At 33.5% G+C, this 22,828-nt stretch overlaps 3 protein-coding genes across 3 annotated transcripts; 2 read left to right on the forward strand and 1 right to left on the reverse strand.

The window, feature by feature from the left end:
• Positions 1-1,525: 1,525 nt before the first annotated feature.
• Positions 1,526-4,776, forward strand: HELRODRAFT_172917 (hypothetical protein; the record flags this gene model as incomplete). Its single annotated transcript, XM_009019578.1, has 5 exons — positions 1,526-1,623; positions 1,985-2,139; positions 2,189-2,235; positions 4,187-4,372; positions 4,483-4,776. 5 exons carry the CDS (start codon positions 1,526-1,528, stop codon positions 4,774-4,776), a joined length of 780 nt encoding a protein of 259 aa, XP_009017826.1.
• Positions 4,777-6,657: 1,881 nt separating this feature from the next.
• On the reverse strand, positions 6,658-8,083 carry HELRODRAFT_172918 (hypothetical protein; the record flags this gene model as incomplete). The annotated part of the gene is made up of 3 exons (XM_009019579.1): positions 6,658-6,902; positions 7,221-7,387; positions 7,887-8,083. The coding sequence occupies 3 exons, from the start codon at positions 8,081-8,083 to the stop codon at positions 6,658-6,660; spliced, it is 609 nt and encodes a 202-aa protein (XP_009017827.1).
• A 2,384-nt stretch (positions 8,084-10,467) lies between these two features.
• HELRODRAFT_191793 (hypothetical protein) lies at positions 10,468-16,238 on the forward strand (the record flags this gene model as incomplete). The annotated part of the gene is made up of 6 exons (XM_009019580.1): positions 10,468-10,528; positions 11,528-12,666; positions 12,852-12,943; positions 15,737-15,827; positions 15,901-16,000; positions 16,057-16,238. The coding sequence occupies exons 1-6, from the start codon at positions 10,501-10,503 to the stop codon at positions 16,236-16,238; spliced, it is 1,632 nt and encodes a 543-aa protein (XP_009017828.1). The 5' UTR covers positions 10,468-10,500.
• Between the last annotated feature and the right edge of the window lie 6,590 nt (positions 16,239-22,828).

A 22,828-nucleotide genomic window follows, 5' to 3' on the forward strand; every position in this document is an offset into this window, starting at 1 on the left:
ATATGCACCTCCGGTCTTAAGTGCACGCCATACTCTTTCCATCAAGCAACATACATTCCATACATGCGTTCCATATATTATGCTATCTGCATGTTTTGATTTCGGTCTAGTAAACTAAAACTCGATGAATATGCAGATTCTGGTTCTACATATTTACACTACACATATATACGTACATGTATGTAGAATAACTTAGTGTCTATTCTATATATCTATATATGGATACGTATATGAACATGTATTGTTTATATATATATTTACATTTATGTGCGTGTTTGTGTGTGTGTGTATGTGAAAGAAGTGTGTGTGTGTATGTGAAAGAAGTGTGTGTGTGTGTATGTGAAAGAAGTGTGTGTGTTGTATGTGTAAGAGGTGTGTGCGTGTGTATGTGTAAGAGGTGTGTGTTGTTGTGCGTGAAAAGTTTGTTACTTATGTTACAATATATATATATATATATATATATATATATATATATATATATGTTGGTAATATATATATATATATATATATATAAATTCAATTCAATTCAATTCAATTCAATATATATATATATATATATATATATATATATATATATATATATATATATATATATATATATATATTGAGCGGTTCATGCACAAATTCTCTCGGAGGAGTAAGAATAATAAACCTTTTTATAATATTTACTGACGAAGACCCACATTTTCATTTTCTGGCCTCATATTCTTTATTAGAAACAAACACACAATTAGAAGAAGAACAAGTGGACGAAAAAACAGTTCATTTGTACTTTCTTCATTCGCTTAAACGCTTAAACGGTTTAGATGATTTTTTTTCTTCGCACACCAACCAACAACTTCATTATCTACGTTGAATACAACAGGCGTATTACAACACGAACATCTGCATTCAACTCCAAGTTATACATTTCGTGTACATTTTTGCCGATCCAACCAACGTTTGCGAGCGAAGAATAAAACTCATTATATTATTACGCAATAATTATTCCATTGTTTCTTGTAAATAATATGGAGGAATGATGAAAAATGAGAATGGACTTCAAAAGTTGTTCAAAAAATCCAATTATTCGCTTTCATTCATTCACTCACTCACTCACTCACACACTCACTTATCACTAATTCACTCACTCATCATTAATCCACTCACTCATCACCCACTCATTCCTTTATCAGCATCACTCATTCAACGTCCATCAATGGTTGAACATTTTAAAAGAAATCGCCGCAGGTTAAACATTAATTCAAGCTTGAAATGTTTAAAAAATGATTGCAATGTTTTAATTTTTTTTTTGCAAACAGAATTAATCTTTTGATGGAATTGCTTTTTGAATAATTTTTCCATTTTATTTTATAAAAAAAAACTCTCCTCTTTAAGCAATAAAAACTTACGTTCAAATCGAAAATATCGAATCATTCATCCTACCACAAAACGTTCAAAAGTCAAAAGTCAAAAGACAGCGAAAAAACATCATGTTCATCCAGATACAAGATGCAAACATTATGTTCATCCAGATGCAAACATCATGTTCATCCGTATACAAAAATCATGTTCATCCCAAAATAACATGTTCATTCCAAACATAATGTTCATCCTAAACATAATGTTCATCCTAAACATAATGTTCAACCACGTAATGGTGCAACTACCGCGTTTAAATTTAAACTTACCTGCCTAGGTATTTTAACGGTCGCCTAAATAAACCAGATGCATTGATGTTAATGTACATCCACTCACATTTCAACGAGCCTTCATGTTCCTCTTAAACAGAAGAGGATGTGGGTAAACGTTATACGGAGCCAGTGGCGGATCTAAACAACTTGGACGGGGGAGCCAAAGTTTTCACGGGAGGGCCGAAATTTGTGGTAGTGTGGATGACGACCTTTCATTTCTTTATCACGTTCAGTTTTTGGTCGATTTTACCGATATTACACACAAAACGGTCTTTTTTCTGATTTTATTAAAAATCTAATTACAACGGAAGGGCCACTGTCCCCGTCCCTAGATACCCACTGTGCGGGGCAGCAGTTTTTTTGGCTCTTAGTAAATTTCCTTCCCGAAACAAAACATTGTACTTACACAAGCTTTTTTATTCTCACGACAAAGATTTTAGTTACGCCATATACCTCCAAAAGTTAAGTAAGTATCCATGTAATTAGTATTATACTAATTGTTGGAAATTTGACAGTTCTGAATCCGGATTCGGCCAGAATTCTGGGGTTCAGCAAGATTCTGGTTTGTCAAATCTAACGCTAGGGGCTTGTAAAAACTCAATCCATGGTTAATGGTTATCGAATGAAGTTAAGTTGAAAAAATAGTTTAGTTATATATTTTTATCCACAAACTGAAAAGAAAATCTTTAAAACCATGTTTTTATCACGTGTTAAACTTTTTCAACGCATGTTTTTAACTACAGCCGAATACGACATTTTTATCTTTTAATTACGTCATAATTACGTCATCAGCATGGGTTAAATCATGAAGAGTCTAACTTTATGTTCTTGTCTTTCAAATTAAAATGGAACATGGGATTTTATCAATTGGATTCGGATCAGGATACCAGGAATTCAGAATTCATTAATCCGTCCAATGCCTAGTTAACGTTTACATTTGCAAGTACACACTTCAGTCACATTGTGTATTACATATATTTACATACACAATTCAGTCACATATTTAGTGTATTACATATACTTACATACACAATTCAGCCACATATCTGCCTTATTAAAACTTTGTTTGACTCTTAGAAGCCCGTGCACCAAGTTAAAAATTTTCCGTTTTTTCCAATCATTTATTTGGTAAAAAGAAAATCACCAGGAGATCTAAAAGAAAAATAACTTGTGCAGACCACCTTAATTAAAATGTGACTGAATGAATGTCATAGCAAAAACAAATGAAAATTTTCAAATGATTAATTCAAATTGAAAAATTAAAATTTACCATGTTTCTGCAATTGTCTAAAACATTTATACAATAGTAACCAAAATCAAAGTAATATCACGAGTATAGAATAATAATAACTAATTAAGTTTACAGAACACTTTCGAGAATTTTTTTCTTGGCTGTCTTTTTAAGAGGCAATGGAAGAGAACTGTGAATTATGGAAACCAAATTCATTCCACATTTTAACACCTCGTATGAACTACCGTGTTTCCTCATATATAAGACATCCCTCAAATATAAGACCTAGCACGTTTTTTGTCTATTTTTCTAATATAAGCCCTCCCTCGAATATAAGCCCTCCCTCGATTATAATTTCTAGTATGAATCAGCTGACAACAACAAAAACTTCTGTCAAAACCACACCGGAAACGTCAACTGCTGCAAGATTTTTCGTTTTTCGAGGATTTTTCGTTTTTCGAACTGTTTTTCCTCCTTCAAGCATATCCTAAGGTTACAAAGCTGTCAAAGTAAGGGTTGTTTTTTCTATTTAAATAAACTATTTTGTAACATTTTGCCCATATTTAAGATGAGTGGCAGGAGGAAAAGTTACTCTGTCGAATACAAAAAAGGAATTGTGGAAGAATGCAGAAATCAAAATATTACTGCATTTTGCAAAGAGAAGAAGTTGGACGTACGAATGGTTAGGAAATGGCGAGCACAGTATGATGATCTCAATCAAAAGGTTGAAGATGGGCAGGCAAAAAAAATAAAATGTGGCTCTGGAAATCGTCCATTCTTTTCAGAGTTAGAAGACATCATCTTTGACTGGATTGCTGAGAAGAGAGAAAACCGTATGGTTGTGCGCAGAACTGAGATTCAAGCTTTTGCTCTCGAGATGGCTCCTACACTTGACATCCCTCCTGAGGAGTTCAAAGCTTCAAAATGTTGGCTGGATCGCTTCCTTCAGCGGTATGAACTCTCACTACGAAGATCAACAACACTGTTCAAGCTTGAGGATAAAGAAGCTGTCAAGAGAGCTCTCATGTTCAAGTCTTTCATGGATGGTTTGGATTTTTCAAAGTATCAGCTTTCCAACATGATTGCTATGGATGAGACTGCTGTTTACATGGGTCAGGACACTCAAAAGACAGTCGACTTCAGAGGAGCTTCATCAATTTATGTACCATCAACTGGATATGAAAGTGCACGCGTCACCTGCATTTTGGCAATTCGTCTGGATGGGAAGAAAGCTGCTCCACTTCTTATTACCAAAAGAAAGAAAGAAAAGATTGAATGCCAGGGAAGAGTTTATGTCTTGGAATCAGAAAAGGCATGGAGTACGCAGAATGTAATAAGAAAATGGGTGGACCTTAGGCTGCCACTTGTTTTAAGAGGAAGTCAACGAGGTCTCCTCAGTTGGGACTCTGCAAGCACTCATCGTGCAAAGGATATGAAAAACTTCTTGGCAAAAAGAAGGGTTGATCAGGTTATGATCTCAGCAGGGATGACTGCTTACCTCCAGACCTTTGACATTGCAATAAACAAGCCTTTCAAGGATTACCTCAGACTTGAAATCAATGATTATATTGAGAATAGGATGTCAAGGAACAAAATAACAACTTCGTGAAGCCTAATCTGCAGGAGGTAGTCTCTTGGGTAAGGAATGCATGGGGCAAAGTCACTGATAGCTGTGTTGCAAAGGCTCTGAAAGCAGAGTACTTGGACAAAACATCGCCATTTGAAGCGAGCTACATCGCAAAACACGATAGATTGGGACCTATGATACTGAAGGAGCTGGAGTCAAATGAAATCTTGGCTGGAATTCAAGGTCTTGATCTGGAAGAAAATGATGATATCCCAGAAGATGATGATCTTATTGTATTTGAATAAAATATTATTGTATTTGGGAAAAATAAATGATGTCGAAAAAATTGGCATAATAATATAAGCCCTCCCTCGAATATAAGACCTAGGGCAATTTTTGGGAAAAAATTAATATAAGACCCTGTCTTATATTCGAGGAAACACGGTAGGATTTATCATTTAATCCTGTCCTACTTTTGGGTATTTTTAGCATGCTGTTTTGTCTGGTCTTTGACGTAATTTTTTCAAATACAAAAATAGTTTTGTGGCTGTCAACATGTTGGATTTTATGAATATAAATTAAAATTATATACTTATTTATCTGTTTGATGTTAAGAAATCCACAATCAGTGAAAATGGAGGCAGTATGGTCGTAAAACTAAAGTGAGAAGCAAATTCTCAGTAAGCGTTTTTGTGCTATTTGTAATTTATAATTTAAATATTTACAGCTGTAGCCCCAGAACAGATTACCATATATGAGGTACGGATAAAAAAAATGAATAATAAAGAATAATCATTGAAGTTTGGTCAAGTTTATTACGTGCTCTATAAATCACGCCAATGACTGTGTAACTTACTGATAACCAAGTTGACGTGTTCAACCTATTTCAAATCACTTTAGATGATAATTCCAAGGAATCTGACAGACGACACTCTTGGAAAAACGTTTTCGCCAAGAAATATTTTTAAATTGTTAAAAATAACGTCATTTGTTTTGATCTTAGGACCGAACACTATGAAGCAAGATTTTTTTATATTCAATGTTAATTTTTTGAATTCAAACCATTCCATGAATTTATTTAGTTCATTATTCATTTTTGAAAATAGGTCAATTGGATTATCTCCAGATAAAAATATGTTAGTGTCATCTGCGTGTAATATGGTTTTCCATATGTTGGATACTAAAAGTATATCATTGACAAATATTATAAATAGAAGCGGTCCTAGAATCGAGCCTTGTGGAACTCCAGTTCGAATAATACCAGGATGGGAGTTGAAATCATCTATAGAGGTATATTGCGTTCTTGACATTAAATAAGATTCAAACCAGTTGAAGATAGGACCTCGAATGCCATAGATCTTTAATTTTGACAACATTAGTGGATGATCAATGACATCAAATGCTTTTTTGAGGTCTATGAAGATACCTAAGGTAAAATTTTTGAGTTCGAAATTATTGAGAAGCGAAATGTGTAGTTCTGCAATTGCATCTTCTGTTGATGATTTAGGAATGAAACCGTATTGTTGTTTATGAATTATATTGAATTTTATCAAAAAACTCCATAACCAGTTAAACATTAGTTTTTCAAAGATTTTAAAAAATATAGGGAGTATAGATATTGGTCGATAATTTTCAAATAGTTTCGGATATCCTTTTTTGAAGATTGGCAGAACCTTAGCAATCTTCATGCTACTGGGAAATTTTCCCACTTTGATTGATTTATTAAAAAATATAGCTAAAGGTCTAGCTATATTGCTAATAGTCCGTTTTATTAAGTTAGATGACAAGAAGTTGCAATCGAGAGTGTTGCTGGTTTTAAGTTTCTTAACAATAAATATTATTTCATCAGGTGTTGCGTCTTCAATGTACATAGAGGAAACACATGATTCAATTTTTTCAAAAATAGCTTCGTTTGCAAAGTTTTTTCTGTTTTCATTCAAGTTTCTACCTTGTTCAATAAAAAATCTGTTAATGCATTCATTTTTACTAGTTCCTATAACCTCATTGATGATCTTCCATTTGGTTCTAGCACAGTTGCAGTGTTCAAATTTTTTAGCGTAAAAATTTTTTATTGTAGACCTTTTTAATTTAATAAAATCATTTTTTGATTTAATATATATTATTTTGTTATCTGTTGTTGGGTTTTGAAGGTAATTGATATATAATTTGTTTTTATTCTTATGAGGTTAATAGAGATCAATATCCATCCAGGGCTTTCTGAAACGGTTTTTCTTGTTTAGAAGAGGGCATGTATGGTCTATGATGTCCATGTACTTCATTAAGAAGATGTCGTATTCTGTATCTAAATCAAGGTCATGTTGAGTATCTGGCCTTTGAAATTTTGCCAGTTTATCATTTGCTTGAGCTATGTTATCCGAGTTGATTATTCTAGTTTTTATGCTGTTGCGTTTGGAAGTATTAGGTAAGTTATCTGGAAGGCACAGAAAAATTGGAAGGTGATCAGAGATATTTTCCAGTAGTATACCTTTAGTGAAAACAATACTTTTATGATTGGTGAAGATGTTGTCAATAATAGATGAAGTTGAATCAGTAATTCTGGTAAGTTGATTTATAATAAGATGTAAATCAAATCCTGCAAAAAGATCTAAAAACGTTCGTATGTATGTTGCTGTTGGTGTTGTCCAAGTTTATGTTGAAATCGCCAACAATGAAAACATCAAAAATAGAAGCCATTGGAAAAAAATTGTTTAGAAACTCATTAATTTCATTAAAAAATCTTCCAGTTTACCTCCTGGCGGTCGATAAACACATATATAGTAACATGTTTTGGCGTTGCAGATTATTTTGACTCCACTCCATTCAAAGACATTAAAATCATGGCTGAAATTATCTAAAACTTCATAGATTAAATTATTTTTAACTAGAAATCCTGTTCCGCCACCTTTCTTGTAGGATCTATTGTTGAAAACAAAATTGTGATCAGGAAAAGTAACTTTCAAGGAGTTATAATTTTCGTTATCACTTAACCAAGTTTCACTCAGGCATACTATATGATTAATTAATTGAAAGTTATTTACAAGCTGAGATATTTCAAAAGTGTGTGCAATCAAGCTTCTGCAATTAATATGAATGAGGAGAAAATTGTATGAGCCATTACGTTTACATTGCAACAATGATTTAAGCTGTGAAATATTCGGAGGTTAGACTGAATAATTCACAATCATTATTTAATTCAACGTCATAGTTCGAAATCAAGTTTAACGAGCAGCTATTCCTAAAAATGTTCCTTGACAATAAAACCCTAATTTGTTTGATAACAATAATCCGAATTGATTGTTGTCGGTGATGTAATATAGCTTGTAACAAATATAGCTTATGAATATATAAGTAATAAAAACATATGTAAATTGTTCTAAACAGACTGAACATATAAAAACATATAATTATTACTCACCTCAACAAGGTCACGGTCAATTTTAAAAAACTGTTGTAAGAGAAATTATTTTTGGTTGAATGTAGGCAGGTGGGTTGGATTTCTTCGAAGCAATCCTTTAAATTTAACGTCATACTGGCAAACGCATTAATCACCAAAGACCTGAATTCAAGAAAAAACAAATTAATTGCCTGCTGGCATTTATTCTCGAGAGTCATTTGTCCAGAGTTTTTGTGCTCGCATCAGATCAGATGGCTCGTTATGAGGAGATTGTGCTGGAGAATAATTCAAATTTTTGTGGTCCAACGACCATGAATGCCACCATCAGTTGTTAGGTAAGTAAAACTTTGAAAGTTGACTAAATTTTAGATCGTTTTCAAAAATTCAAATTCAAAATAAAATGCGAGTGGTTATTTTTGTCAAGCTGGAAAAATTAGCTAGTGAAAAATTTAACGCAAATATTTGATTTCGTGAGGATATATATAAAATTATAATAATATAAATAATTTTTTTAAAGTATATTCAAAAGTAGGCCTGATGGAGCTAAACTATTTTTTCTTCCCTCTTTTCTCAAAGTTTTGTGAGAGAACAACTGCGAAATCTGAGCTGTTAAATGTTTGTGAATAATTTAAACTTCTCCAAAAATTGTGAAATTGTGTGTTTGTGTATGTATATGTGTGTGTGCGTGTGCGCGCGTGTGTCTATGTTCACTCGTAAGTTTGTGTGTGTGTGTGTGTGCAAGCAAGCGCGAGTGTTGTGTGTGCAAGCAAGCGCGAGTGTTGTGTGTGAGTGCGTGCGTGTGTGCGTGTGTGCGTGTGTGTGTGTGTGTGTGTGTGTGTGTGTGTGTGTGTGTGTGTGTGTGTGTGTGTGTGTGTGAGTGCATTTTCTGACCAATTATATTTTTGTTTAACAAGAAGGATTTATATTACAAACAACAGTGATGAGACTGTTGACGACGACGATGATGAACATGTTCATGAAATTATGGACTATGAAGTCATTGATGATGTGAAGATGATGAAACGGATGTTCATATAAATCCCGACAATGATGGGCAATGGAGACTTCATATTGGACGATGTTGGGTTAGCAGTGTGCTGAATAATTGATAGGAAGACGACACCAGCAGGTTATTTATGAATGGCATTGTAAAGCACTTGAAGGCCTGCTGTGAAATTAATTCCATCCACTGACCGTGAAATTGATATGTCGATGTGTGGTTATCTGATTGGAATTAATGTTGACACGTGGTGTGCCTTTCTAACAAGAGCCAAACTTAACCTCAGATCCTCCAGTCAATATATTCTTAATTATTTTTTTCCATTATTTTTAATAGAAATGAATTTGAATAAATATTAATTAATAAATATCATGAAAATAAAATTTGTTTTTTTTTGCGAGTTGAGAGATCTAAACTGAATTGCAAATTTAGTTACAACCACCCATAATAACGTAGAAAAGCAAACTTCCATACGTGTGCCTCCACACACAAAACATCCACTTACACATCCACACACACACACACACACACACACACACACACACACGCACACGCAAGGAAACCCAGATACACACATGTACAAATAGAACAAAATCGTAAACACACGCACACAATAGCACACGTACTAAGACAATGTTGTAAACACACACACACACACACACACACACACACACGCACACACACACACATGACAATCACTTAATAGAGACGTCATGCCAGATTAAATATTGAATTCTAACTTTACAATTGACACCATCGATAGCATGGAATTCAATTCAACTCAAATTTATTAATATAGGTCTGATAAACATTGCCAAGAAATACAATAATAATTTATTATTTTTTTCATTTATTTAAATATTTTTTTGTTATTATTATTATTTTTATTATCATCCCTGGTATTATTTCATCTTTAATCACAGATTATTTAATTAATAACAATAGCAAGCGATAATTTTACGCATTAATAAACATTCATTGGCAACCTCTGTGTGTGTGTGTGTGTGTGTGTGTGTGTGTGTGTGTGTGTGTGTGTATTTGCATGTTTACGTGTGTGTATGCGTGTATGTTTGTTCGTTTGTGTGTTTGAGTGTGTGTGTATGTATATGTGTGTGTATGCATGTATGTATGTTTATTTATGTGTATGTATGTATGAGAAGATATGTATGTGTGTGTACGTGTGCACCATTTGCAAGCTTGTAAATTTAAAAAAAAAACAATGAATAAACAACAACAACGTATTAAAACAAAGTGAACATATTTAAGATGTGGCATCTACTTATGCTACTTAATTTATAACATTCGAAGGATACTGGACGACACGCGACCCCGGGTCTATATAAACTTTCTACTATCTATGAATAAATGGTAACATCCAATCAACAACTCTTTCCAGGAAATGTTTTGGAAATAATTATTAGAGGTAAGTAGTTGGATGGATTTTATTTTTAAACTGTCTATGGGGCGAAATTTGAAGGATTCTGAGATAGTTATTGTGTAAACAAACCTAGCAACAACAAGCAAGAGATTAACAACAGCAACAACTATCACAACAACAACAACAACAATAACAACAACTACTACCATAACAACAACACTAACAACAACAACAACCACAAACGCAGCAACAGAAAAATGGAGCATTGGAACAACTTCTATTACGGTAAGAACATTATTTACTAACTTAAACATATTTAATTTCATTTTGTTGCTATCTATTGCTCCTATAATATTATACATTTCGTCATTTGATTGACTTGTTTATAGTCTTAAATAATTTGAATGGTTGAAACGCTTTTATAATTTCAGACACATTTGGTTGTGAGAAAAGTCGCTATTTATCAAATTTAAAAACTTCTTGTTGTACTGGTTTTATAAAAAAAAAAAAATACGAAAACACAACTTCACAAAATATTCGAAAATCAATTTTTTTAAAACAAAATTTCCTCATTTTGCAACATTTAAATGCTTATATTAAATGTTTTTGAAGTTGTTACATTTTTTAAGATAATTACTTGAAATCTGAAACACACTGGGCTCAGTTTTGTACAGCACAATCATGTACAACCTCAAATTGTGCAGCCACAAACAACTGTATCCAATTTGTACGTGGCGTTAATTTATTTTATATCAACTGAACGTGTAAGACGTTTTTTGTGATACAAAATTAACTGAAATGTTTACTGGAAAGTCAAATCAAAACAACTTTTGGTTAATTGTTACTGGTTGATGTTTTGATTTACAATGGTGGTGGTTCATATGTAGTGGTAGTGGTTCATACTTTACCATGTGCATTTTGGAAATAAAGTCAAAATAAAAATTAAAAATCGCGTTACAAAGTAGAGAGGCAGGCCCTGCGTACCTGAATGATGTGCTCTGGTGAACAAATTTTAAATATCGTGTTTTTTTAATTTACACGCTACGAGGCTGCTGTTTTAAAATTTGATAGCGAACGTTATTTGAACTAAATTTAGAACATAATCCGACTGTGGTGAACCTCACCTATGCATGCGGTACCAGTTCAACACGGTCAAACACGAACAATTTAAACGAAGTGCACATTTTCAAACATGATTATATCAATGTTTGAACCCTCAAATGATAATTTTTACTCACAAAGCCACACGAACACTGTTTAACACACGGCCACAACATCACACAGATTCCAGGTACAGGTCCAGTGTTCCGACCATGTACAACCAGCCTCGCCACGTTCCAACTACCCTAACAACGGCCACCAAAACAGTCGCAACATCAACAGCAACTCTAGCAACCGCAACTGCAACAAAGGCAGAACAACAACAACAACAACATTCACCCCTCAACAATGCACCAGTTTGTTTTGACGACCAAATCATCTCAATGAACAACTTCAATGATGCGCACGGCAAGTCATCTGGAGCATATAATGCAAATAGAAATACGTTTTACGAAGCTCCTGTGTTCACTAACAATACTTCAAAATTTAACATGATGGACAAAAACAAAGATCACAACGACAGTTTCAGAAACAACTCCCGCATCAACGACCCCTACAACAATCCATTCCAGAGCAATTATAATTACTATATTGGCAACAACCAGTTCCATTACGGCTGCAACAAGCTACACCGCTACTTCAGTTACGACAACTTCAACAGCCACCAGCTTCCTTTCAACAATTTCATGATCAACGGTGATGTTGGAGGAAACTTTTCATCTTCGAGCCAAGTCAACAACTACAATAACCACATGTTTCTGAATTTCAACAAAACAATGAACGACGCCGACAGCTTCAATGAACTTAGGAATTGCTTTAACACTGACCCATTTGAAGTGGAAAACGAGAAACTGAGTTTTAGTAATGATATAAAACAGAAAAACTTCAACAACAACCAATTTGCGCACTCAGCGACGAACAACTCATTTCCCAGAAGACATGCAATGAGCACAAACTTAACAAACCTTACAAACATAAACCAGCATTTCAACGTGGATAACTGCATTGAACCTCAGACCCCGAGAAACGACAGCCATGAAGGGGAGACATATTTCATGAAACAAAAAATGATTTCTGACAAATACGTGAACAGAGAGTTAAATAGGAAAAATAAAGAAAGCAGTAACACGAATGCGGATAGCAAGGAAGAGTCATCTCGGAGAGTCAAAAAGCGGCCAGTGCCGGAGGAGTTGAAGAACGAAAGTTACAGAGCGAAGCGACTGAAAAATAATCTGGCAGCCAAGAAATCCAGGGACAACAAAAGAAAAAAAGACGAAGAAAACGAGAAAATGTTGAAAAAATTGTTGGAAGAGAAAGAAAAAGTAATGAAAGAGATTGCCATACATGAAGCAATAGTTAAAAATTTGACCAACAAAATCCATGCGTATAACATCTCATTCGCTTCCGAAGAGTTTGCAGCACCTATCTCTAGGCCGAATGATTTCCAATCACTTCATCGGCATTCGTAATTGAGATGTAAAGAACTTTATTTCAAAATAATGACCAGTCTTTGTGGAAGCAGAATGTGACCAGATCGAAGCATGTCAAGAAGTGGATGGTGGTAAACATTGGTGGTCAAAAATGGAAGATAGTGGACAGGTGGGGGTTCACTCTATAAGGTGGTTCATCTGTAACTTCCATCCGAAAATTATAGAAGAACAAAACTTAACAGCCACTTCATGTTAAGGGGTAATCCAGAATTGGACGACCTTTACAAAATTATTTTATTTGATTAACTGTTTGATAATTGTACACCAGATTTTAAATTATTTTTTGTTATTTAATATATTTTTTCAGTGTGAAACTTGAACTGTACAACATGTGATTAATTTTATTTTTGTTTTTAACTTATACATATTTTTTTAACTTTTTTAAGGAATTGTTCCTAAAATTTATATTTGATCTTCCTAACTGGAAGACAATTTAAATTATTCGTCTTTTTCTTCAATGATTATTCCTCTCAATAACGTAAAACAATACCAACAAAATTCAAATTTTTAAAAATTTTCAAATAATTAACAGAAGAAAAATGTGGCCACAAGTAAGGTTTTTTTACGCAATTGGAAACCTCGCCTTTTACATGATGATACATAACGCGCTAACTTGAAGGCTCTCCATAAAAAAGATACACAGAACTACTAGAGAAAAACCCAAAACACACTCTTCAACAGCTGAACTTGCTAAACTAAATTTAATTTTCTACACATTTAACTAAATTTAACCAAAAAATACACAAGTTTTAAATATTAATCAGTCATTGAAAGTTAAATCTAAAAATTTTAAAATGACATTTTTTAGTAATTTCCGTTCGCTTGATGGGATGACCTTTGAGTTGAGGACCTTTTTTTTAATCAGATTCATCATTATTTCGTCCTTTCTAAGTTTGGTGGAACGCTTCCTCAAGTCCCTAGATCCACCATTGATGATAAATGGCACAAACCACCAGAAAACATGAACTTAAACTTGCGTAGAATGAGGCGAGTGCAATCTTAAATATCATTGGTATTAATAAGGCTGCAAGTTTATAATATATTATTATAAAATAATATTATAATGTATTATTTATTTCAATGAGAAAGCCGACAAAAAATTTTGTGGATATGCCACCCTCAACTAGAATTGTCAAAAATTTTAAATAAAAATTAAAATAAATGCTTTGTAGCTATATCAATTGCGAGCAAACTTTTTATTTCAATCAAATTTATATTTCTTGAGTTTGTTTGTTGAAAGTGGATACTTAACGCTAATATAATTACTATTAAATGAAGTTGAAGAGTGTAAAACTAATCAGATGAGCGTTAGGTATTCACTTTAAACCATATAAATAGAATAAACAGACAAGGAATCAACAAAGTAGAGTGGAGACATTTTTATGTATATTTGAGCATCTGGGCACAAACTCAACGTATCAATTTAAGCACCGAAGATGGTATAGGAACACCGAAAAAAGCTTTTTTGTTCTCTCATGTATAAAATAAACAAAAATTTTGGTTTTGAACTCAAGAAACTTGAAAATGATTTACAATCAACAGTTAGAAAAATCGAAAAGTTAAATAGGAAGATCACTAAAGCCGAGCAGGCTGTGATTTTTATCAATAATTTCATTTCTGACAGTCGTAATCCAATATATATATATATATATATATATATATATATATATACAAATATTGAATATATATATATATATATATATCCAATATATGTATATATATATATATATATATATAATATATAAACATCATATGATTAGTATAAATTCCCTCATACAAGATGTTGTTGTGTTGTTTTATCACTCATTAGATGAACGTCGAATGTTTCAACCCTGTCATCTCGAAGTAGATAGTAATGAATTAATTGCTTCCTACATGGCCTCAACTCAATTATATTATTAATGTTAATAAGTTGTTTGTACGGGTAACTGTTGCAACTGTTTTCTGGTCTGATTGAAGGTCACCGGATTGAACCGACAAAACGTTTTCAACTAGATTATCTTTTGAAAGAACATTTGTTTTGTCTTGATACTTTTTTGAAATATTCCTCTGAAAAGTCTATTAAGGTATGCTGAGTTTATTTTTATTTTAAATATTTTAAATAATTTTTATGGAGAAATTAATCAATATATCGTGATATCACTCTGGCATTTAAAACTAAAATTTCTCAGCAGCTGATAACATTTTTTTGTTTTGTTGTTACGTCACTAAGACAAATTTCACACGCACACCAACACATATTGTTATAAGAAGGAATAGGGTTAGTAGGTTTATAATGTTTTTAAAGTTTTTTTTGCGGAGAGCACTTGAACCAGGGAAGCACGCAATGAAAACACAAGACCGACCCGGCAACTTTACCCTCTAAGCTATGATGTTAGTCGTGAGGAAAAGGACTAAATTCTCCACCGAAAATAAAAATTTTCATGCTCACAAACACACACACACACACATACGCACATACACACATACAAACACATACACAATACACATACACACAAGATAAATTGTCAGCATCTGTTACGGTTACTAGTGGTGTGCGGCAGGGTAGCGTCCTGGGACCCACCCTATCCCCAATTTTCATAAACGATATAGCTGACTGTACCTCATCCCATTCTGTTAGGATTTTGCTTTTTGCGGATGGTATCAAGTTGTACTGCCGTTCATCCAACTCAATCAAATTTCAACAAGTGATCAATGATATAGTTGCTTGGAGTGCAAAATGGCAGCTACCGCTCTCTCCCGACAAATGTTCCCATTGCACATTTCCTTCTTCAACTAGATCTAATACAGTTCCTCATCAATATTCGATTTGTCATCACTATTTATCGCGCATGGACCACTCTAAAAATTTTGGTGTAATTGTCGACAACCAACTTAATTTTCATCTTCATTTCAACGATAGTGCTCATGGATCTTCCTCTCGTGCACGGTTAATCACCAGATGTTTTACCTCAAAGGATAAAGACCTACTCATCAAAGCCTTCTGCACATACGTACGTCCTCTGGCTGATTATGCTTCATTTGTCTGGAATCCACATTACAAATTACAAATAAACAAAATTGAAGATATACAGAGAAGATTTACAAAGTTTATCCCGTCTCTACATCATCTCCCATACCTGTCTCGACTGCACGCAGTTGGAATGCATACTTTGGAACGTCGGAGGTTAATTTCTGATCTATGCCTTCTCTAGAAAATAATTCAAAACCTCGTTCAAACAGACCTGAATAGTAATTTCATTCCAGCACTGTACTTATCAACTCGGGAACATCAAAGTAAAATGCTCAATCTTAGTGACTTATGGAATGCCCTGCCAGCAGATGTCGTCTCTTCAACTTCATGTACTGTCTTCAAAAATCAACTGCTCTCTGTTGATTTTTACAAATTTTTAACTATTAAATAATTATCAATATTGTTACAACTATCAATTTATCAAACTTTATTTAATTGGTTTTTTTTATGATATTATTTCGCGAGATGATGGTCATTTTTAATATTTACTATGATTTTTCAAACTTATTTTTCCGTGACGTACATTTTATTGAAATTCGTTTATTTTTATTTTTTCGGTTTAGTTAAGTGGTTCTTTATGGCCCTCTGGGCAGTTGGTCAATAAATAAATTACATACATACATACATACATACATACATACATACATACATACATACATACATACATACATACATACATACATACATACATACATACATACATACATAAATACATACATACAGACACACATACATACATATATGTCATACACACACACATACAGACAGACAGACAGACATGCATACATACATACACTGTTTCGTGTCACTCATCGCTGATTTGGTTTTAACATACATACATACATATGCAAACACAAACAAACAAACAAACCATCCATCCATCTTCAAATAAATTTTTCAACGTGAGTGAGTCTGACGACGTACTTCATATTACGGGATGATGTTTGTTAATGCGAGCAGGTAATTCGTGAATTATCTGTCAATTGAAAATTTGCATCATCAAGCGATGCTTTAGAGTTTAACACTATTATAAACTTCTCTTACAAACATTTCGCCAGTTGTTTACTGAATTTTTTGCAGTTCTCCATTTTTTTTTTTGTATCATCGTCAGACTTCATCACGGCACTGCAAAGAACGTATTTAAAATAACTTGATTGATAGCATGCAAATGCTGCAACGCACAATTACACAAACATACACACTTACACACATACAGGCACACACATACACACATGCATTAACACATAAACACATGCATTCACACATACATACACTCATACATACATACACACACATGCATACATACACACACACACAAACATGCATTTATACTTACATTTATACATACATGCACACATACATACACACACAAACATATACAAACACACATGCATACACACATACATACACACATATGCATGGAGTCGGCATTTCTTTGCATAGCTCCAGTCAAAGAACGTCCGTGAATAAGGCTTGTGACATGAAACAAACTCCTGACCTTCCTTCATAATTCACGACTTCACGTCTTCACTTCATCATACTTCAAAGAGTTTCTTCTTTCACTCGCTCATTCTCTACTCAATTGTGCTATTAGCTGGTCTTAGCTGGTATTAGCTGGTTTTAGTTGGTAATAGCTGGAATTAGCTGGAATTAGCTGTTGTTAGCTGCAACACTTATTAATCCATTCAAACATAAATCTGTTCTTTTCAGGTATATTTCAATTCTTTTTTTTCAGCGATTTAACACTAAGTTTTATAAAAAAAAGACATGTGGTGTTGTGTTGCAGTGCTTTTTGTACATCATCAGACTTCATCACGGCACTGCAAAAAACGTATTTAAAATAACTTGATTGATATTTGCTTTTTTCTGTGTTTGTGTGTGAGAGAATCATTGTGTGTGTGTGTGTGTGTGTGTGTGTTGTGTGTGTTTGTGTGTGTGTGTTGTGTGTGTGTTGTGTGTGTGTGTTGTGTGTGTTTGTGTATGAGAGAATCATTGTGTGTGTGTTGTGTGTTTGTGTGTGGTTTGTGGTGTGTGAGGTGTGATTGAGTGATGCAAGAGAGCGTGTTTAAATGTGTGACATATTTAAAATATTTAATTTTCTAAATTTATAGTTACTACTTCACTACTCGTGGTTTTATGGACTTGAGAAATTTGTTAAAAACTGCATTCAAGATGAATTCTCTTCATACATTAACTGTGTAATATTTTATAAGTTCAACAGCTTATAATTAATTTAATTTCAATATTAGCATAGTGCATAACAAAAGAATGTTGATTAGTTTGTAATTGAGAGAATGATGTTTGATCGGTGCTTGAGATTCATCGCCTGATTACTGCGAGTACGGAACATCCAGATGAAGAAGCGTTAAAAAAGAAGAAAGAAGAAACCACCCAGCAGAAAAACTTAAGAAAGTAGAAGATCTAATGAGAAGATTTCATGGTTAATGTTTTTGAAATGTCGTTGGATGAAAATAGCTCACAGTTTCTGAGACTCGTTGAGATCGGATGATCAATGAACTCTTTTTTGACTGTTTTCTGTTTTTTCGAGAGGCAAACACTGCGTGCAACTCACTCAAGAAAGTGAATGAAGAAACTTTCATGGAGTGATGAATTGAATTATTTGAAATCAACGAAATTTTCTAAAACATGGGCAAATATTTAAAAACAACTTTCAACATTTTTAATCAACAGATTAATACAATCAAACATCTTACATAACAACATCCAGCAAACAGTCAGTTGCCCTTCTGTTGGTGAGAATTACAAATGTCCTTCGGCGAAGTTTATTCAGAACAACATTCAAAAAACAGCAACGAACCACGGGAGCATGAAACAATATGCAAGATGTACAAGCGATGGTATAAACTACGTAACGTAGTACTGAGTTGTTATGGAGGAATGTTTTTTAAAGAAAATTTTCATTTTATTGCTACCGGCTGTCAAAACAATTGCACGCTTTCATCTTTTGCATAATTCTTTTAACTTTGTTCAAACGATTGCTTTTTCAGCCTACTTGGTGTTTGTATGTTTGTTGTTTACTTGGTGTTTGTATGTTTGCTGTTTACTTGGTGTTTGTATGTTTGCTGTTTACTTGGCGTTTGTATGTTTGCTGTTTACTTGGTGTTTGTATGTTTGCTATTTACTTGTTGTTTGTATGTTTTTGCTGTTTACTTGCTTTTTTATGCCTGTTCAGCTCTTGAAAACACATCTAGTTTTATAATGCAACACATACATGAATAAACGAATATATGTAAATTTTAATTTAGGCGACTGAATGCGTGCACACATTCATAACGCGTACACCTTAATAATGCACATATCTGTTAAAAAATATTTACAATGGAATCAAACCTTAAACAGTGGAGACAGGAAAGTTTTTTAAATATTTTCCCACACAGTTGTATCAGCGTTATCATTAATTTTGTTGGCCTGAGTAAACAAAATACTAACCACATTTTGAATTTGTGTAGCAATAAATCATCTGCCTGGAGAATGATGTCTCTGATTGATTAATAAGATGATTAATGCCGAAAATACTGTAACGTTGGTTCGTTTGTTAATTTGAGGTTGTAGTTTTTACTTCGTTTTGTATATTTGGAATATAAGTTTAACACTAATTCACGATTAAGTTGTTTAAATAAAATGTTTGCCGTCGATATACCCTACCAAAATGAAAAGTAATTTTTTAGTTAAAATGTTCGTTGGGCTGCAAAGGAATTAGTTCAATTGTAGTTTATTTAGATATGACAATAATTGACGTTGTGATGAATGTTTCGTTATAATTTCAACCTACAAAATTTTGCTGTTTTTAGTCAAAAGCGTTTCCATATGCGCCATGTGTCACTATTAAAATAAGCAAATAATAATAAAAATTTCTTCAACTTAAAATTTGTAACTAAATTAAAATTTTTTAATCAAAGCAAAATCAAACAAGAGAACAGTATTTTGATTTTCGGAAATAACGTGTGGTTTGAGTCATATCTTGCTGGTCGTACTCAACGAGTTTTTTAAAGGGTAATTTGGCGTCGGTTGATGTTTTGTCATTTGGTGTACCACAGGGTTCTGTTCTGGGCCCTGTCCTGTTTTTGATGTATGCAGCGGATGTTTACCAAATAATTAAAAAGTTCAATTCAAAATTTCATGTCTTTGTCAACGACATCCAGACCATTATCAACCCCTCCCTATCATCCTTTGGTGATTCAGTTAGTGACCTGGGGTCCTGTTTGACGATCAATGACAGTTGGATGATGAGACACAGATTGAGTTGAATCAATGCAAGCTCAGTTTTTACCAGTTGACACACGGCGAAAAATTGACAAGAAGAATATAAAATCTGTTAAGATAAATGAATTCAGCCTGGAGCTTTGTACCTCAGCACGCAATCCTGGATTTATTTTCAACACGAGCACGTCAATGGAAATACGCATTAAGTTGGTATTACATAATTGCGCTTACCATGTACAAAAATTGAGACACGTTTAAAAATAACTGAACATGTAGACAAGGCAGTGCTTGATTCATCAGTTCATACATTCAAGGATCGACCATTGCAACAGCCTGTTTCAATATTTGCTAAATAAATCTGTTGCTCTTCTACATCCAGAATTAAGCTGCCATAAAATCATAAAATCAGGGAATCATAAAATTGGATCAGATTACTTTCATTCTCTTTGATCTCTCATGTTTGTCCGTTGAACAGAAGATTGTTTATTAAATTGCCTCACTAGTGCGTTAACGGACAAGCTCCAAAGTATTTGATAGATAGAATTGTTCCCAGAAATACTCCGTCACTGTGTTGCACGTGGCGATTTTAGGGTTTTGATTTGCTATCGGTTTATCAAATTCCATTTTCGGTTGGTTTGAGAGATTTTGGTATCCTGGAAATCAATTTTGGAATGTCGAAAAAGTTAAAATGACACTTATTTAGAAATTTTTTCGACAATATAATTTGACCTGATTGGAATGGAATGCTACAAAAAATCTACATGTATGTCGAGTTTGAATGCAATAAAAGGCGCTATACAAATAATCCGATGGTAATACATAAATACGAATACAAATGAATAAATGAATATAAAATTAATTTTTGTTAATTTAGTTATATTTCAATATATTACATGAAATGGTTGCACTTCATTTTGTTTCCCAACACAGTTTATCAGACTTCATCTCCAGCATCATTGTTTTTTTCATCTTTTCTCATTTTGTAACATTTACTCAGTCAATTTTTTGTTTTTGTTTTGTTCATTTTTTACTATTTACGCACTTTTAAATCATTCCTTCATTCCTGTTTCTCTATTTCAATTTTATTTCACACTTCTTTCTTAATATCAATTTAATGACTTCTTGCACATTCTTGAGCAGCAACTAACTTGTTCAGTGCATGCACAAACACACACACACATTCACACACATACACACACTCACAGATACACACACACGCACACGTACAGATACATACGGATGCACACATCACATAATTTGATGCCTAATTAAGTTATGATGCTCCAATGCACACATCTTCTGTATTGTGAGTTAACTACCGGCATAACTGTTTGCTAGGAGAACGTAAAATGTTGGAAACACATGTCAGAGAAATAAAATACCTATATAGTCTAGATAAGATGATCATCCTCATCACCATCGTCATCATTTTTATCATCAGCTTTATCATATCGACCCACTTCCGATCCCATCATCAACCCACCAAACAAATAACTTCGTGTGGATCTTCAGTTAATTTCCAAAACTTGCCTGTTGCCAAATCCCACCTGGCTAGCCACGATTTCCTTTGCGTCATTCCAGGTTTATGGAACAAGATGCTTTCCAAGTGAACCAATGTTCACAACCTTTCGTGAGAAAATGCTGAAGTCATCTTTTTTAAATTGCACACGTCTGCTGCAATCGCCTTTGAAGCAGCGATGCATGCGACTCTGCAAAAGTTTTTATTGTATTCAATTGATGTTATCAGCATTGCTAGCGCTCCATCAGATCTCTCCACTCTTAACATTCAATCTTCCAAGTGTATAGATGAACAAATGTGTTAAAGGGATGTGCAGATGAAATGAATGGTTTCCATTACAAGTAGCGTTAATTTGCTCTGCAGTTGGAGCTGGAGAAGTATTTCCATCGCAGTGTATCAGTTTTATAATAAAAAAGTTGTTGGGCGATGTCGATTATCCAGCCAAACGAAATGATTGATTGCTGTAAGAATGTTTCACACCAACATATTTCAAGTGCACTGATCATAATAGATATGATGGAGCGTGATGATAGGGCAGTCAGTGCTTTGTTGGATGGTTGCTCCAAACGTTATCATTATCATTATCGTCATCATCATTACCATCATCATCACACCACCATCTCATTCTTCTTCATCCTCATCATCTTCATCATCGTTCCGATCAACATTTTTTGCTCAACTTGTCACAATCATTAAAATTTTAACCACCAATTCCTACCATCATCATCATCATCATCATCTCCCCTACTATCACGGATATCTTCGATGGTGCAGCATATTTCATCATGTTCGTTATCATCAGCATTGTCATTTTATGAATAATCAACAAGTTCCCGTTTCGATTGTTGTTTGTCTATGAGGAATTTTATTTAAAAATTGACAAACATGCTGCTACTGTGATCAGCTATGAATATTTTTTGTTTGCTCATCAGCATGTATTAATTAATTAATTATTAATTAATTAATTAATTATTAATTAATTAATTAATGAGTGAACGGTGTGTAACTAACCGTTCAACATTAGCAACATTTCAAGGAAAAACAACATTTCAAAGGAAATAATAACAGAATTGTTGAAAATTAAATTCACGCAATCAATCTTAAATCATTAGTTGAGTGCTTCACAATCATCAGGATGGGAGTGCAAAGTTTTTTTTCATTGAAAAAACTCTTTAGGCATTCGTAAGAGAATAAAAAACCAAGAAAAGAAATTGTGTTCATCAACTGGTGATAATCGT

Source organism: Helobdella robusta (assembly GCF_000326865.2).
Source record: "Helobdella robusta unplaced genomic scaffold HELROscaffold_25, whole genome shotgun sequence".
Classification (NCBI taxonomy): domain Eukaryota; kingdom Metazoa; phylum Annelida; class Clitellata; order Rhynchobdellida; family Glossiphoniidae; genus Helobdella; species Helobdella robusta.